The sequence below is a fragment of the Ixodes scapularis genome, unplaced genomic scaffold (genome assembly GCF_016920785.2).
Source record: "Ixodes scapularis isolate PalLabHiFi unplaced genomic scaffold, ASM1692078v2 PGA_scaffold5__190_contigs__length_132052651, whole genome shotgun sequence".
Classification (NCBI taxonomy): Eukaryota; Metazoa; Arthropoda; class Arachnida; order Ixodida; family Ixodidae; genus Ixodes; species Ixodes scapularis.
The window spans coordinates 121,315,991-121,335,397 of NW_024609880.1; the positions used below are offsets into that span (position 1 = coordinate 121,315,991).

Here is a 19,407-nt window from a genome sequence, read left to right on the forward strand (position 1 = left end):
TGTATATGGAACCACGCCTGTGTAAAAAAAAAAAAAAAAAAAAAGTTTTTGCTTTGAGAAGCAAATATTTATGGAAGTTTTAAAATTATTTTTAGCTTTTATTAATTATTACAAAAATTATTTTTGTAGAATTACTGAGTTACATCCCGGCCACTGCCCGTTTGGATTCGGATTATCACCGTACAGGAGTGCGATAAAGGGACCATAAAGCTGCTTCCTACTATCGTCGGATACCTCCAGTTTATAACCTATCAAACACTTATTAGCTTTTCTGGCCACGCACGTGTAGTCGCAAAAAATGTTGAATAAAAACAACTTGCTCTTGCACTTTGAACCGAAAAAGCGGCCACGAGTTTGAGACTATGAGCAGTGTTGTCTGTTTTTTTTTCTATTTTCTCCGTCCCAGGGTTTACAAATACAGCATGTTCTTTTCGAACCAGCTCGCCTGCCCTATGTATTTCTCTCAGATGATGTGCCGTGAATGATCATTACGGCAATGCGCAGCGGTTGTCAATAAACGGTGCACGCGCCGCACTCCGCGCTCCGTACATTTGGCTGTTCCTGCCGTCACTGCAGTGATTGGGCTCCAGCCAATATTTGAATGTCCCGCAAGGCATCGACTGCGGCTAAGCCCAAGTGCAGTGTCAACGCAGTGCTCAAGTCCAACACATGAACCCCATTCAAATATCAGTCACGACAGTTCAGAAGGTATACCCGTGGTATATCATTATCGTGGTTTCCCGAAACTGCGTCAGCAAGCTTTGCGTAGGAGCGACTGCAAGAGAAGTTCGCTTGTACTTTTTGAAACTAAACGAAGAAAAAAAAAAACGCACCGTTCAGAGGCACTGTATGTTAGAATACAGTTCACATACTTCTGTCAGCATTATTTTTGAAGTGCTTAATCTTTAAGTTCAGTATCGTTTCATGGCAAAATTTATAATTATTGCATCATGAACGTTAAGATCCCACGTTAGCGTCCGCACTGCGGTGGCAAAACTGTCAGTCTACAGTAGGGACAGTTTCAACCCAGAACAACTTTTCACTGCCTAGACCTCCTCACAGAAAATATGTCCTTTTGGGTTTGTGACATGTCAAATAGAGTGCATTGCAGCAAACACCCGAAAACATAAACTGAATTTTTTCAACTTAATCACGGTGTTGCTTTTGTTTTGTTTTTGGAGCATGTGTTTCGAACTTTCGATGATGCTTATTTTACAGATTGCTGTAAAATAAGCATCTGCATAGCCGGTCATCGCACTAAAGCGAAATGTTCTAAAAATAATGGCGTTAAGTACGCAGAAAACATTACGTCATCCAAATTGTCTCCTTTCAGCGGACACATAAGAAGCCTTGTTTCTTATAATGAACGCCGTGTAAAAATTCTGATATTTCCCATCTCTTATGACAGCTTATACCACCAGAAATAATAGCCGAAGCTAAAGTAGTGGAGACAGTGTATGAAACTCACAAGTAGCACAAAATTAGATGATTTTATTTGCATTTTAACATGGTTGTTTATGGGGTCCTTTGAGTGGCAAAAAGAAAGTATGGGACGGCCCAGTACCTCAAATGAAATAACAATCAATATATTGCCCACAAGCAGTGCCCATAATGGACAAAGTGACGTTGATCGGCCGCTACAGGCTGCATCTCTCCCGAAAGCAGTTGTCAAAAAATGTGAGCTTGACCCACTTCGGCCTTTATGCTGAGCAGGTGCTGGACAGATCCACCGTGCATGTTGCATTGTTCATACAGGCTGGAGGGCCCCTCGCGCGTTCCCCGCAGGCGACGGGAGAATACAAGTCTGAGCCGACGCTCACTCAGCGGTCGGGTATGTCAGCCGAGCGCTGCGCCATTTTTGTTGTCCTCATCGGTTCAGTTCTAAAATAGGCTACCTGGGAAAATAGCCGCATTATTATTTGTCCACACGGTCATTATGTCGTGGTTGTAAACACATATGACCTCGAAATATCTTATCTGAGTCAAGAGGTGTCCTCACTAAACAGGACAGTCTTCAACGTTCGTCAGGATTTTTTTTTCTCTCCGCTGGTGCGTACGCAAAGCGGAACGACGTCCAGGGAGCACACTTGCATGCGCTCCCATGAAGCTAGAAGTCTTTTTTGGCAGAAGTCAGAATAAACTGTATTCTGTGTCGACATTTTTTTTTACGCGAGACAGCAAATCCCAGTAAATATGACATGTAAAACTTTTTTTTTTTGCTTCGGAAAGATAATATCGCTTGAGCAGTTGTAGTAGATTGGAGTTTTATGGCGCAAAAGTAACATCGCTTGAGAGTTTGAGCAATTCAGGCAAATGTTATTTGTGCACAAATCCACCATTCTAGAAATAACTGGTGCAACCTGACCGAAAGCGAGGTTCGGGGATTTTCAGGACGAAACAATACTCTCATTAGAAAGGAGAAGAAGAAGCGTTCCAGAACGACCTCGGGGGCCAAAGATAGCCAACAATAAGCGCAGACTTGGACGTAGTTCAACTACTCTACTCAAACTACTGTAGTTCAACTACTTTTTTAAGTAACTTGGTAACTTTCAATTGCAATTTGATTTGGGTAATTAGTAGTTTAATTTAACTACTTTTTTCAGGTAACTTCTACTCAAATTACTAACTACTTTCGAAATTATATAGTTCTAATTTTGCCCATCACGAAGGTTTGAGCGAAGAAATGAATAAGACGCCGGCAGATGAAGAGGCATTCCGAAACATGGAGCCCCCTTGTTCGGGAAGGCGTCCTTGGTTCAAGGTGGCGACGAGCAGCCAAAACATAATACCCCACGCACGAATGCAGGAAGAGATGCTTAACAAGCCTTGGTCGGGTATTGACCTAATCCGGTAATGCACGCAGGCGCCGCGTTTCCAGCTGCAACCGTGAAAGACGGGGGCACTCCGAGAGTGGTTGTCTGTCTTTAATGAGTTCTGACTCAAGCGGTAGGTTCCACGGGAGGCGCCACTGGATTGACCTCGCAGCTGGGCGCCTGTTCCCATGGTCGCTTTGTCGTCAGTGCATACGCCTTTGCAAAGCCGGACTCCCCCGCGCACAAACCCTGGCACGGATAATCCGTTCATGGAAGCACGTTCCCGCTTCCAGTTGCAACTGTATACACCAACTCATGTTTACAAACAAACTGGAGCGCCCGGAGCGCCCCAAGCGGAGGCCACCGGCGCCGCGCATGCGCGATGGGGGTGTGGGCAAAAAGCTCGCCGTCGCCCATAAACAAACCATTGAAATGCAATGTTGTCGGCGCCGGTGTGAGTCCCCGCGCTCTTTTTCGCGTTGGAACTGTTGATTCCACGTCCTCCTAACGATGTCTGACTACTTCAGCAGCGTCAGCGAAATTAACGAGGCTCGTTACACCGCAAAACTTCGCGTGAATCATCTGACATGCGGCGATTCATTCCGCGTGGACGCCGCAGAACGTACGCCAAAGCCTGATTCGCATGATGAGATTTCGCTCGCAATTTTCAGTAGCGACGTCGCTCAAACTGCAAAAGCGTGAACCGTAGCTGAGATGGTCGACGTCGATACTGAAAATCGCAAGCAGAATCTAACCAAGTGAATCAGGCATAACAAGTCGGTGATGGCCACTGGTAACAATGATCAACATCTCCTTGTATCTACTGTTTACGTCGAGCCTGCTTACCAACCTTCAAGTCTTTTAAGTCTTTTAAGGCCTGCACTTAATTCTTATCGCTTGCAAGTACCGGGCCCACGTTTGGTCTACGGGCCGGTGTCCTCTAAAAGAGCAGACGACAAGCAGAGACGTTTGAAAGAGCAGACGACAGTTCGAACGATTAGGCGACCGTTTGAACTTGAAGACGCACTGAACGTAGTCCGCAGGTGGTCCATACAACTTGACGGTTTTCCGGAGTTCATTTTGGAACAAAACAAATAAATCTGATGACCACAAGTATCCGTGAATTCAACCCAAAGTGCTTCCCGCCCAAGTAATCGTGGTCCAACGGCGTCTGGTTTTCCCTTTTTACAGCACATATCCGCGTTCTCGGACATACCGAGCGCGTGAAAACTGACCTTCAAACCTTTCTCGACACTTTTGGTTCGGCCCCAGTCCCGGCGTTTTGACGAGAGGCAGGTTTTTGTCTGGTCCCTTTCAAAACAACGCAGGAATACACGTCTGGCATGGGAACTTCTGCCCACAGCCCCAGACCGGAAGTGCGACCGACGCGCCACCACCGCGCCGTGACGTTACAGAGATGAGTTCGTGTATACGAGCGACGATGCTTGTTCACGTAATCCTTCATGTCCTTCCGACCATCCACGCCAGGGAGACCTCCTCTTTGTTAAAAAAGATTTCAGACGCGTCAGAATATTGTAGACGCCGGCGAGGATTGCGAGTTACCCTTGGGAAATCCTTTCGTTGAACCCGGCGTCAGCGGCGAAGTATACTTCCGTTCATCTTCTGTTAGACCAAAATATTTCTTTTTTCAGTAGCGTAGCACTAGCACTACAACGGGACGCGCAGATGACCTCATCGTCGTGGCGCGAGACTTGAACCCTTGACGGTCTTCTGCACTCGCTCAGCGTACTCTCAGAACGACGTCGGAATAAAGAGGGGCCAGTCATAACAATCTCAACTTGACGAAGAAAAAAGAAAGACGGAGGAAAGTTTGTTATAAAAGACCCTCTACCCGAGGCAAACCTCACATGTTTCGTCATGGACACCTAAGATGCCGACACTCGCTTACTCGACCCTGCACAGCCTGTTTCTCAAATTCAACGCTGTCGTTCCATTCAGTGCCACGGTGGAACGTCTATTTAGCTTGGCTGGGGACGTCTTTAAAAGGAAAAGGGGAAAACTGTCCTATCAAGAACTTTGAAAGTCAATTGCTTCTGCGAGCGAATAAACTATTTTGGCGAAAACGCAAGCTATAAATAGACTGCATTTATTTTAGGCTCGCAGGGTTTTTCATTGATCAAAACTGCTGTTCATTTCGCCACCACAAAAATATAAAAAAGTAACTTCGAAGGTAACTTGAAAGTAACTCACTACTTTTTAGAGTAGTTAGTAGTTTACTCAATCACTATTACCAATGCGTAATTTCTACTCTACTCCAATTACTTTTGGCGTCGATACTCAGTAACTTAACTTAACTACCTTTTTTGAGTAATTTGCACATGTCTGGCACAAAGGGATGTTGGGGGTCACTGCAGCTCAATAGAGCCAATGGGATCTAGCTTTCATAATCGAGGGAGTGCCCGCGCTCGCTTGAACACGTACTGTATACATATTTATCTCTTGCACCGGCGATTTTATAAAATGGTCCACTGTGGAATACGCCCACAACTGTTGAAACCATTGCAATTTTTAATAATTAAAAATAATCATATTTCTTATCTTGGTTGCAACACCACAGCAAAAAGGTTTCCCGTTGTCAAGGCCAAACTTAGAGATGGGTTCCTAGTTAATGTGACTTAGGGATTATTCTTAAGCAGCCTGCTTCCCGACCCGATGAGGAAAGGCGTTCTGTTAACGTTATAATATTGAACGGGACGCAGAAAAGACGGTGGGCGGACATGAACGCCTGAGAAGCTGGGAAGACTGAACTTGCGGGGCTCGGGCCCTTTGTTTCTCTTGGGGAATGCTCGCCTGCAGGCCACCTTCTATCGTCGAGGAGCGCCTTCCCTGTGCTGCATGCCGCGCCCCCACGTTATAAGCCTTTTTCCTAGCCATGACTCATCGAAAACTTAGAGAGACAAGCCCTAACAGATCCCGGAATCGTGAAGCAAAAAAAAAACAAAAAAAACACAACCATGCAGAAAAAGAAAAAGTAATGTTTTGCATTTTGGACACTTTATTCCCTAAAAATGGCCCCAACCACAACTTTAGAGTTGCTTATGAACACGTTTAGCTATTTCAGAGGCCGTTGTATTGGTCTTGGCATTCCTTTTATGCTCATTTAATCTGTCGTTAATGCGTCTTTATGTTTGACCTATATACGTAGACCCACAAGCTAAAGATATTTCATACACGACACTGTTCCTGCAACAAACTGATTCTTCAAGGTGAGCCTTTTCCATTCATTCGTACCCGCGTGGAATGGCGTCATCCTGTTCTACTTGAAAACCGAAATAGACACAGGTATCTACACCAAAGTCATTCGCATAAAAACAGGCGCACAGCTTTAACCTGTTTGTCTGGGTTCTGTAAATAGTATTTTTAAGGTCGAGCCCTCTTTCATCTTCCCTTTTGTGTCTGAACGTGTGTGTGTGTTCGCATTCTTTCACCACAGCATCATAGGGAATGGTTTTGTGCGCCTCATGCAGATGGCGTCACGAAGACTCACCCAGATGTACCCAGATATCCGTCACACCGGCCGCCGCGCGTGGTTTAAATACCCGAGATATTACCGTTTTTTGCTTTGCATTTTACGAAACGAAATTGCGGTATTTATAAAAAAAATAGACGTGATTTTTATCTTTCTTTTTAAGATAAACGATACAAAAATTACGAGCTACAAATTCCTTCAGCATTAAAATCATTGCATCGCCCCTTTAAATATTCTTGTTTTCGATCCACCACCCAACCCGTCTCACGTTGTATTGTTACCTCTATTCGGACGGATCTCTCGTACAACAGGGACATAATAAACGAAATCGACCTAAACTCCGCTCGCAGTTTACGGCAGGGCCGTAAGCTTGTCGAAACTGGAACACACAAAATGTAATTTACGGAATGGCGTCTCGGCCCATCAGGCAGTGCGCCAGAGCCGTACATGAAGCAGTCAAGAAACTTCTCAAACTGACAAAATGAAAAAAAAAAAAATGACTCCCAGAAATTTTTACTCTAAAATATCCTAACGCGAACAGAAGGGTCGTCATACCAAGTGAAAAAAGTGAAAGCTGCTTACAACTCCCTGTAACGCCGAATTAGAGCGCAGCTCTTGAGGAGGAGGAGGGAAGGGCACTGGGGGGGGGGGGGTTAAACTAACCAGGGGGTGGTCACGTGACCTTGGGGGGTCACGTGACCTTGGGGGGTCACGTGACCTTGGGGGTCACGTGACCCCAATGCCGATGATGTCATCACTGAGGTCACTGATGATGTCATCATTGACGATCACGATGCGGGTACCGATGACGTCTTTAGTGACGTCACTGATGACTTCACCAGTGATGATGACAATGACGATGCGAATGTCGGTGACGTCATCAGTGACGTCGCTGATGACGTCATCAGTGATGATGACGATGACGATGCGGATGTCGGTAACGTCATCAGTGATGATGACGATGACGATGCGGATGCCGGTGACGTCATCAGTGATGATGACGATGACGATGCGGATGCCGGTGACGTCATCAGTGATGATGACGATGACGATGTGGATGCCGGTGACGACATCAGTGACGTCACTGATGACGTCATCAGTGATGATGACGATGACGATGCGGATGTCGGTAACGTCATCAGTGATGATGACGATGACGATGCGGATGCCGGTGACGTCATCAGTGATGATGACGATGTGGATGCCGGTGACGTCATCAGTGATGATGACGTCATCAGTGATGATGACGATGTGGATGCCGGTGACGTCATGAGTGACGATGACGTCATTGGGGGTCACGCGACATCGGCGGGGGTCACGTGACCTCAGGGGAGTCACGTGACTTCGGGGGGTCACGTGACCTCGGGGGGGTCACGTGCCCCGACGAGGTCACGTGACCCCGGTGGGGGGCTCGCGCGGTGCATTATGGGACATTTCCCATGATGCACCGCGCGGTTACGCCGACGGCGACGCCGACGGCGACGCCAACGGCGACGCCAACGGCGACGCCAACGGCGACGCCAACGGCGACGGCGACGCCGACGGCGACGCCGACGCCGCTCAAGCCGGAAACGGGCCCCTAAGAGCTGCGCTCTAAAATTCCGACGATGCCCTGACTCCCCAGCACTAGTAACTTCGGTTGAGCGAGTTAGGGCGCTGTGTAACAAAAACTTTGTGGAAAGTTGTGCCTCGAATGAGTATGTTCACGGGCTTTCTATTTCGCAATTTATTTGTACGATATATAAAACGCGGCATAAATTTAATATTGGTTAAGCTTTGAGAGTTCGCAAAGACGTTGTGCCCGCGGAACTTCAACTCTAGAATAAATATTGTCTTCACGCTTTCTCCGCGATTTTATCTCTTTGCTATATATTTCCTAAGTTAAGAGTTTTTCGGTCGCCAGCGCGTGCAGCTGACTAAATTTGTTGTCACCGGGCTGCACCTTTCAGTGTCTCCCACCGCTAAACAAATTAATGGCGAGATATTTTTATTTTCGTTTTAGCTACCCAGATTGTCTCACATTGGTTTGCGTCCTCTATCTTACCGAATCAGACCTGCGACAAAAACATTTGTATCAGAAGCCTAAACAAAACCGATCTAAACCTCCTTTGAAGGTTACATGCCCAATCATAACCTTGTAAAAACTCGAACTCGCAAAATGTAAGCCACAGCATGGTGTGTCGGTCTGTCGACCCAGAGCCGTGTATTGGGAGAGTTTGGCCAATAGGCGGAGCAAAGGCCGCCGCCAGCGCCGAATATTCCCCCCGCGCTTAGGGCATAAACTAAATTTGTGACACAGTGTCGACCAATCAGGAGACCGCGACGTCACAATATTGCAAACGACATTCAAAGCGTGAAATAGAGGCGTTCAATCTCGGCCTCTGCTCCATCTCACAAATGTCGGCAGTGAAGACAAAAGTACAGGCGCGTGAACCTAGCTCAGCAAAACGCTTTTGTTTGTACAAGAACTCGTGCATAGGAGCCACTTTCCAAAGCCACGCGCTCGTGCCCATACCTTTCTCTGCACTGCTGATGGCTTGTTAGAACAGCGTCCTGTGACTGGCGGAAAGAAAACAGTGCAAAGGGTGGGGCGCGCGAGCGTCTGGAGACGCGGAGTCCCGCTCGGCTCGTGCGCTGGCTTTGGCAGTGCTTTCTTTCACCGTCTCAGTTGAGGCGTTGTTTCTAGCAAGTTGGCCCTGGTTTGGAGCGCACGTTCGTTTATTCTACACTTGAATACTGGCGTGACGAACACCTCGCACGCACAAAGTTTTCAGTCACTGAGAGTCACACCTTTTAACTCTAGCGACGCTAAACGGCTTGAATTAGTCGTGTCACAAATTTAGAGCTCACGACCACCGCTAGGGGCTGTTTCGTGGCCCGTGGTTGGCCCCGAGACGCTCGCCTATTCAAACCAATGTATGGCCAAACTCTCTCGATAAACGGCTCTGTGTCGACCTAGAGTTCCTGTATAGGCTCCCTACGGGAGCCAGAGTTGCGCATTTGTTTTCCCCGCGCCGCCACGCCGCTATTCGCCGAGATCCATCACGTGAGGAGCAAAGCATCCGGTGACGTGCAAGAAAGCCACCTTTACGGTCGCTCCGCCGACGTTTCTCTTGCCCCGGCGTATGTTTCCCTGCTTTCCGCCTCCTTTTCCGCCTCTCCTGTTTTCCATGCGCGGCGGCGCGCGCGGCGCCGCTATTCGCCAAATTTAGTCACGTGAGGAGCAAAGCATCCATCTCGTGCGGGAAAGCCGGCTCTACGGCCACGCGCCGAGGCTGAATGCGCAACTCTGCTACCGTAGGTAGCATATACAGGAACTCTATGTCGACCTGCCCGCCAGCGCCCTCCATGGAACAGTCAGGTAACTTCTCGAACTTGAAAGTAAATAAGAAAATGTAAAAAAAAAAAAAAAAACGAAGAAAAAGGGGACGTCAACAATTTCAAAGAATCTATGAAGCAAAAAAGAAAAAAAGAAGTAAAGTAAAAGCATAAACTCCAGGGTCGAATTTAACTTTCACAAGGCTATACTCCGTTCCACCTTCAGTCTGAGCGCAGTGGACGCCACAGGCCATCCCAGCCGATCCAGCGTCGGGAGAAAATCGCGTGACCTGCCGGTTGGGCAGAGGGACACAGGGAGCTCAAGGTCACATGACACTCTCTCCACGCTGGATTGGCTGGGATTACTCCTAGAGTCCGCTGCGGTCGGACTGAAGGTGAAGCGGAGTATAGTCATCCACTTTCCCCTTCGCAAAGGAAGCCTGGCCCGAGGGCAGGCTTACCTGCCCATAATCCTCTCGAATCCCCAGAGGACTCTTGTAGCACCCCATTCTCTTTCCCTTTGCTCGCTCCTTCTACTTGAGAGAGGATATTCCTTCCGAAGGGGTGCTAGTGCACGCTGTGGGTGTTGTCACGCCGTCGAACTCCCTCGAACTCCCCTCCTTTCTTAGAGTGTACACTCTCAACGGCGTCCCTATTAACCCTAACCGAGTGGACTGTGATTTCGAAAGGCGCAGTTTCAAACACTGCTAGCGGGTAAATCCTCGTCTTTTCCCGCTGTATTTTGTGTTTAATGGCGCATGTATTTTCCCGAGGTAATTGAGAAAGCATTGTACCACAATTGAAAATAAATCAAAAAACAATAAAATATATAAACTATTTTTGTTGGCTACCCGCGCGACAGAACGAACGCGACTCGAATGCGTAGTTCGTTTTTTTGCTGTTTTCCTTACGATAAGTATTGACAGCGAGCGCGATTCGCCGCATGTCAAATGACAAAGTGCTTAGCTGTCGAAAATATTTTACAACAGCAGATAGCCGAAAGGGATGCATTCTTCACGCTCACAAATAACGTGTTTACCGATGGACAGGACACGGACATACAATTTAGCAAGTGTTAACATTCGAATAATATATTGTACGTACCACACGATGCGCGCCATCAGAAAATAAGAAAGATCTGAAATAACACAGTCCCAGCCGACGACAGTCACATCTTGACGATCAGACGGAAGCCAAATTGAGTTTGTTTCGGGGCACGTTTTGGTGAGAGCTTCGCTTCCTTTTTTTACAATAACACCAAAGTAAAGCAACGAATGCGATTAACCCGTTTCCCACACAAACCCCGACAACAATTTTCGGAGATGACAGGGGATTCTGATTATATCAGGGAAGGGCGAGAACAATGCTCGCGACGTCACGTCGAGGGCCGTTCGGCGTCCTTCACCTCCTTCGTTTCCAATGAACTCCGAGAAGAAAAGCTTGAATAGCAGGCACCTACCAGCCTTATTTCTGACAATGGAAGATAACATAAAAAGGGTACGCAGCACGCATAAAAAAAAATAAGTGGAAACTTTCAAGAGGGGCTTAAAAACATCGAATGCAAAACCGCAAAACCGTAGGTAGAGAACCGCGATGAGCGGGTCTTCCCAGTCCAAGAGAGTGGCAGAACATTTCTAACTGATAGAAGCTGGGAGAGTCGCACCAGTCGCATTAGCATCAGCAACATGGCGGTGGCCTAGGAGCGTTTTTTGGAAAGGTGTATAGGTCGGCTGAATGTTCCGGTGGCGAGGAGGGGAAGTTGAAGTCCCATAAGCCCCTCCCCTGACAACGCCACCGCCTGGTGGCACCTGCTAATATTAGCCTATAATGGTGCTACCATCGATCAAAATAGCTTCACTGCAGAGCTGTAAAAGTTACTCATGAAAACTAATGAAGTTACAGTTACCTGAGCTGAAGTGGATTTAAATTACAATTACACACATACAGTTGTAACTCGTTAAATTTAGTTTACAAAAAATGAAAGTAAGTTGCATCGCAATTACTTCACCGTTTCAGCAAGATATCCAGTGCCATCTCAGTGTCTGGAACGAGTCTCCAACTGCTGTGTTTAGCGCGTCCTAAACGAATTGTCCCTAGATTTCTGCCTGATGACGTCATACAACAGTCATGCTGTCGCCGGCCGCGACCCTGGCGATGTCCCAGCAGCGGTGCTGGGTGTGGCGGACGCCTGTTCTGCTCCAGGTCGCTCTCCAGTGTACCAGATCACGGAAGCTTCGACAGCCAGAAGTCGGGACGCCGCGACGACAGAGGCACTCGCGCTCGCACGTGCTTCTCGCCAGCGTTTCTACGATCAACCGCAAGGATCGGGACATCCAACAGCAGGGCACTCCGGCTTCTGTGGCGTCATTTCTTGCCACTTTGGGACTACTTTTGATGTATGGGCGGAATAGGACGCTAAACACACCAGTCGGAGACGTGCTCGAGGTACCTTAGCGAAACCAAGGAACCCTTAATGATCTAGGCCCCCTATTAAAACGTCGGTTGTCGCTCTGTTGACTCTTACCGGAGGCTCCGTTTCACGTTGAAGTTACTTGTAAACTTTCAGATTACATGCGGCTATCAGTGCTGTGATTACCGAAGTGTCGTTTAGTTCTAAAAAAAAACTATCGGCTCTCAACTGACATTTTGAACCCTGGATGGTGGGGAAACAAAGTGGGGAAGTCATTGATTGCACTCTGGGTTAAGTCGTCATTCTGAAATTGTAAAGCGGAGAGTTTCGAAGTCAGTATTAAGGAATTCAACAAAGTTTGCTGGCACTCACCGTTTAGGCGTAGAATCGCTAAAGCAGCTTCGTAGATTGTTCCTCGCGGACAACGGCAGGAAGTTCGTGTCTTCGGCCATCCGTCGGTTGCTGACCATTTGTAACTTACCAAAAGGCGTCGGGGTAGAAAAAAATACCGTAAGATCTTGAGAGATGCGCCACCCCCGAAAGATAAGGCACCCTTAATAATGCGAATGCCTTCACTGTCTCATGGAGCGAGCTGACGTCATCAGTTTGAAGCGCGAATACGGCTCCTGGTTTCCGCGATCCCAGTAGGAGCGATTCGCCTTCGGTTCCATTGGCTGGCGCACGTCGACGGGGCTCCTATCGGCCCCTGCTTCATAACCTCCGAGATCCCGAATCACGTGCGCGTTAGTACGCAGCAGACGACAAAGGGAGCGGACGAGCGGCTTGCATGCTTTCGCATTCACAACTCATAAGGAAATGCCTAGGTCTACCTCGAACTTTTTTTGACACAATTTGCTATCTTTTCTTTTTTTTTTTTCAAGATCGCCGAGAGATTGCCCACTTCTAGTAATTGCAGGGTCTTGGCCAATCATGACCTCGGCCGAAATTGTGTTACTTAGCCACGGCAAGATATAAGCGAACATTGCTCACTGGGAAGGAGAGTTGTCTTTTCGATTGCGATTACAGGTTTCGTAGATTCCAAAATCTAAAAGTAGCATTTTTTTAAACTTGTTTTGTTCGCACATCTAAATTTAGCCCACCCCTTATTCCACCCGATTTGCTTTCGACTTTGGGTGGGCTATCCCTCGGGGTATTACGGTAGGTTTTTTTGTGTGCCTCCTTTTTATAATGTCTCCCATAACCTTAATGCGCTAGTGAAGAAATTTAGTGTGACAGCTGTTTTTCAACACAATTATCGGCACTTCCGGCTTACACCTTTTTTGTCACAGAAGGCAGGTTGTAACAAAAACCAGAGACCCTCCCGTGGATTGTGATCTGGGTGTAGTGTGCAAGATTTCTGTGGATTTGGTTCTTGCCAAGGGGTCAGACGGCCAGATATGTTAATGACAGGTTAACTGAACACAAACGAACGGTGAAGCAGAAATCCGTGGCTTCAGAATTAGCGAATCATCAGCGAATCGTTGTTTAGAAAAATGGCGAAGAGCTCCACAGAGAAAGGGTTTGTTATGAACGTTTACTGAAAGACTCGGTGATGGTGGATAGGCTAACGATTGTTTTTGAAACAAGTTCGTTTCTCTAGAGTATAGACATTAGCATGAAAGCGTTTCTTAATCTACGATTTTTTCTTTTTTGTGGCTCTGTTAGGAGTTGGTTGACCTCATTCCTTTTGTTACTTAGTGGTCACTCGGTGTTTCCCTTTCACTTGGTCCTCAGTTTTTTTATGTTCGTATCACGATGCAATATATCATTTCTTTGCTGGGGGATCTTGTTTAGGCGTTGATATTCACCCTGGATACGCGTATCTTGGTTCGGTACGCGTGACGTCGTCGCTTTCATCTAGTTTCCTCTTTTTAAATAGTTCGTAAAATAAACCTCAGCTGTGTTTGGAGATTCGTCTTGTCCTATCCCTCTGTTTTCCCACTCCACAGGGTTAAACATGTAAGTTCTTTAACAGCTCGCCTGCACCCTTGCATCAAACTTTGTTCGGACCGGTTCCATTTCAATCGCGATAATCTGTAAATTTTTTATCCGCTGGAGGACACATGCAGCGAAAAGGTTTTAGCAGGTTACATTCACCCTCATCGTACTGGCGGTATTTACTACATTGCTGTCATATGTTAGCCTGTTTCAGACGATCGCCTCATAAGTTTAATTACCAAAAGTGCTAACCGTTTGCTTCCATTCCAAAAGTGCTGCTCTTGCTCAATCAAGTCTGGCTCAAAATTAACAAATTCTAGTGTCATGAAAAGCCAACCCGGTAATGATTCAAACAATTTCATCGACAAGTGATTCCACTAATTCGAAGTGCTCGGAGATGATGCTCAAAAGTGAAAATTTGGAAAGTAACTCTATCTAAGCCAAATTACCAGTCACACAAAAATTTTTAAGTTGCATTTATACCGTATGTAAACTAATGATTTTAATGCACTTTAGACGTTCCGAAAAATCAATTTATCAATGTATCGCACTGCGATTTACTGGAAAGGTGCAAACATAAAGTGAAAGGCAGTAAAAAAAAATTAAGGAACGAACTTACCTCATTTAAAAGAAAAGAAACAAAAAATGAAAGACGTTTACAAATCTCTAATGCGAAATTAGAGCGCAGATCTTGAAAGGGCGGACGAGAGTGTACGAAGCGGAGGGTATGTCCCCGCTCCTCCTTCGCACCCTCCCCTCCTCTTTTTCTCCTCGCGTCCTCCTCCTCTTCTTTTCCTCCTCTTCTCCTCCTCCCCTCCTCCTGCGTACCCTCCCCTCCTCCTCTATATCCTCCCCTCATCCCACAGTTTCCCCGCTAAATTTAGCTGGAAAAATAACGTCACAAGACTTCTTGTCACGTCACCCATAAACAAATTCAGTTTCTCCGCTAGGTTTAGCGGGAAAACAGACATTACATGCCCTCAACACCAATTCAATTTCCCGCTAAATTTAGCGTGGCTGTTACGGTGATGGTGACACCAACGGCGACGCCACTATACGGGGAAACGGGCGCCTAAGAGCTGCGCTTTAAAACCTATCCTGGTCAATCTACGCCGACACTTCAGAGATAATGCACACTTAGAGAGACGATCTGCTCACAGATGGCGTATGCCGCGTCAAGGGAGCGCTTGCCGGTGATTGATAGCAGACGATCTCGCAAAATAACTCGAACCGGCTGGTGCTCCCTAGACGCGGCGTACGCCATCTGTAGGCAGCACTTATCTCTACGCGTGCAATCGTCTGCTAAGTGACAGCTTAGATTGCCCGGAACAGATTTTTCTTTTCCTTTTAAACCAGGTAGGATTATTTCCTGGTTTTGTTTTTCGCTGTAAAATTCCACTACCTGTTTGCACCTCTGTAAGAAGTCGCATCGCGATTAGAAACCAATTTATGCAGGCGGTCTAAATGTCCCTAAAAGCGTTAGTTTACATGATGTTGTTACTAAACTTTTATTGTAACTTGAAAAGTGTTTAGTTAAAGAAATGTAACTAACTACAGTAACTCAAATCCTTTTAATTAGTTTCTTTACTGCTTCGCTCCACTGTCAGGTCAGGATTAGCGTACAGCCCTGGAGGATTTCAGATGCCCAATCGTCTAAACTATATTAAAAGTGCGTTAATTTGCTTTTGTACCCCAAAATCAGGAAAACTACCAAATGCTACTCCGGTTCCCCCAGGAAGCTACACCTACACTCTGTGGGATAACTCCACCTCTTATTTCAGAAGTACTCCCTTTCCTGATAGAGGTGAGTTCAAGTTTAATTCTGGACAAGCGTGGAGCATGTTTTTGTTAGTGGTGTATTCAATTTGAATTGCGAAAATGATTTTCTCACTCAGGAAATGCTGTAAATCCTCGGCTGAGTGCACGAGACTATGGTTATTCTACGTGGAATGTTCTAGATGAATTGTTCTACAATCCGAAAAGAGCTGACTATGCTGACATGTATGTCGTATACAACGAGCCGCAATGTTATATCCTTAGGAATCCCGCAGCCAAAGGAGGTAAGTTCATTAATACCTTAGCGAGACAAATGTCACATTGTCTTGTTTTTTGCTAATTTAAATGATAAGTATAGCAGCTACAGTACGCTTTATAACAAAAGAAAAAACACCCAAATTAAGCTTGCTTGGCGCTGCAATCTTGACTAAAACGAGCTGTTCATTAGGTGTATTGCGAAGGATTTATTTTCGGATGTTTTAATTGAGATTTGCGCGTAGACGCGTCCTGCTAGTGTAAGATAAACTCTACGTTTTGCGGTATGTTCAGTTTACAGAGGTCGTGTCTAAACCCGTTGGTAATCTTCAATGCCTGGATGGCACATGTGCATATGTTAACCAAAACAGGGGTATTCTTGGTACCAAAGTTTTGTTTCAACGAAAAACGAGTTCTCCAAACAATGCCCAGTATCGTGCGCAATCAAAGTTTGTTCAGTTATGATTGCAGATGGTGACATTGCAGGACTCTGGTGAAATGTCTTATACTGCTGGTGCCGTGTGTGATTTCAAATACATTCAAAATGCTAGTGCAACTTCATTTCAACGTAAGTTCGTGCTGAGTGGGAAACTTGCAAGATAATTGAGAATGAGAGGTGGGCCCTAGTAGAAAACAACAACAAGAACATAATAGATGTTTTATGCATCGCTTCTGGAACAAATACCTAAAAGTGAATAGCCCAGGTCAACGATAATATGAAGGTTTAATTTAGGAAGAGAACACCATTGGCCGTCTGAGCTTCCCGGCGACCAAAACATCTGCATCTATTCTTGTCTAACCATAGCTTGGCAAACGGCTAAGGCTACTGCCCGAGTGAACCAATCAACGCGTCAGAGCAAGGCACGTGACTATACTCTAACTCACTATTTGCACGCAGCGTTCTCAAAGCCATGAGCAAGAGAGAGGGGGAAGCCGCTTTTGTACTAATTTTTTGAGACGGCCTAATTTCTGAGGGGGAGAACAACGGCGTCTGGGACACACAAAAGAGGGTTCGGGTTAAGAGGGAAGTTCCTTCTTCCTCTCCTCTCCAACTTCTCGGGTGACTCTGTTTCCCTTTTTTCCTTCTTAAGGGCTGTCACGTGCTTCACCACCGTCACTCCGATTGGCTCAAGCGGGCCGTAGTTTTCGCTCTTTGCGAAGCCAACGTGAAATGATATATACTAAAGTTTGTTCCTGTGTTGCGCAGATGGTAGTCATCCACGTTTCGTACCGCCAGCCTTGTGCCGGTTGCACGAGTGCTAACTTTAGCGCACTTCCACACTTTACATGTGCATTAAATCCTAGAATTTTATAATTTAGTAGCCTTTAATGACCCACAGCAAGTCTCCCATTGGAACCATACGTCTAATTTCACCAACTAAAAAGTTATGTAACAAGTTTTAGTTAAATGTCCGACTTATCATGACAGGTAGCCCACTATACACTGCGTGCGACGCGACCGGCGCGCCGCCGCGCGGCCGTTACCGAAGGTAGGCAGTGAGAGCCCCGGCGAAACGAAACCACGCCGCGTACATTGGTACGCATTGAAGTCGGAGCGGTGCGGTTGCGCTGGTTTAACACCATGAACTGCTGCGTCGTTAAGTGCTCCAATAGTTGTGCGTCGTATCTCGTGGGGACGATGTTTCACAGTTTTTCACCTCGCCGATGATTTGTGGGACAGCAAAAAATTTGCCGTACAGCCGTACGACGCGAGAAATTTGGTTTCCCTATCATGACTGCCACTGTGTCGGCACGGCTGACATATTCTATACTGCCGCTTTGCGCTTTTGCGCTCTGTGTTTGTTTTCGTACCAGTGACGCCTACGTATTGTCACGGGTGGTGACCAAAATAAAAGGAAATAAACAGGAAGAAATAAACGTTTAATGGGGCGAACTTGTGCCAAAAATAAAGGAGAACAAAGATAACAGAGCGTCGCGGGTGTCGAAGTCGGCGTAGCAGCACAGTCGAACGCTGGGGCGAAACTGACTCGACAAGGTCGCGGGCGGCCTCTTATCTAAGGTGAGTCACTATCTCGAAGATTCGGCGGAGAAGGTTCGAGCGTAGCGCGCTCGGGGCGACAATGAACACGCACTTTCTGGAACAACAAAAGCAGGGATAAACGATAGAAGTTACGTCTGGAACAAGAATAAAAGAAATTTCTAGATGTTCGTGATCGAGCGTTGCTTTCTCAGCCCTGCGCGCGGCAATATATCATCTCGAACTGAAATGCCATCCCACACCCGCCAGTATGCAGTGCGAATTTCTTTGAAGGAAGTCCCTCGAAAGAAGTTTCGTCCCCATCGTACGTGTCGATGATATTTCCGGACCAGTATGGCACGCGGTCTGTACTTCATGGAGAAAGATTCGGACGGTACAAAAAGAGACAAATGTGAATCTAAGGAAAACTGCAATGAAACTTGGAATCACTGGATAATTTATATTTGAGTATGGAAGTTTATGTGGTGTGCTTTATTTTTTTATCAGCCTCCTTTTAGATGTGGAAACGCTGACAGCCCGAGTCTTGTAGACAACAATTTTTTTTCTCGGCTTTAGAGCCATTTATTGCAAAGTTATTCGAACTGGAAGTACCGTCCATTGGTCCCTTCCTACCCAGGGCTTAAAGGTCGGGGGGCCTCATGGGGTCTGGACCCCCCCCCCCCTCCCCTGATTTTAATGGATGGTCTGAGACCCTCTTCCACAGTTCCACAATTAGTGAAATCAAAATCATACCTTGCAATAAGATAGCTTGTTTTTAAGGATGTAACATTTGGGGTTGAGGTTTGCAGGTACAGCGTGGACGGAGTGAGCAATGGGGTTTATTTTATGTGCATCTATTACCATCTCCATCAAAACTCCCCCCTTTTCCCCTACCTTCTTCTAGGGACCCCCGTCAATTTTCGGGAACTTTAAGCACTCTTCTCCCCTGTAAAGTGTGCACCTCCCGGCCAAGATGAGTGGTATTCTCTTGACAGCCTTTGACGGTCGAAACCGGTTACGCCGCCCCAAAATATTTCCACCTGATTAAACTATGCCACCTCTTTTAGATATAATAAGTGTTTTGTCAAGTTACACTTGTCAAAGTACTTGTGTGCCGAAAATCAGCACCCCGCACAACCAGATTACTACACACCAGCACCGCAAAAGCCTTTGACGGTCGAACCGTGTGTTGGCCGGCAACTTGGCTTTCTCGGCTTTGAAGCCACCTTTCGTCAAGTTGTTCCAATTGGAAGTACAGTGCACTAGTCCCTTCCTACCTGAAAAGTCTCCATCTCCCACGGCGCGTGGTATACTCTTGAGAGTCATTTCACGGTCAAAACCATTTGCCTTTCAGCTACGCCGCCCAAACCAAATTTCCACCTCGTTCCTCTATGCCACCTGTTTTTGGTATTATAACTGTTGTGTCAAG

General features: G+C 46.5%; 1 protein-coding gene across 1 annotated transcript in view; it reads left to right on the forward strand.

Annotated features, from left to right (window-relative positions):
- The window catches only part of LOC115330400, a 41,139-nt gene that overhangs the window by 18,765 nt on the left and 2,967 nt on the right, over positions 1–19,407 (forward strand). The window contains exons 4-6 of the mRNA XM_042293938.1: positions 1,246–1,248; positions 15,672–15,773; positions 15,865–16,029. Coding sequence (XP_042149872.1) covers positions 1,246–1,248; positions 15,672–15,773; positions 15,865–16,029 — 270 coding nt within the window. The remainder of the gene's footprint in view (positions 1–1,245; positions 1,249–15,671; positions 15,774–15,864; positions 16,030–19,407) is intronic.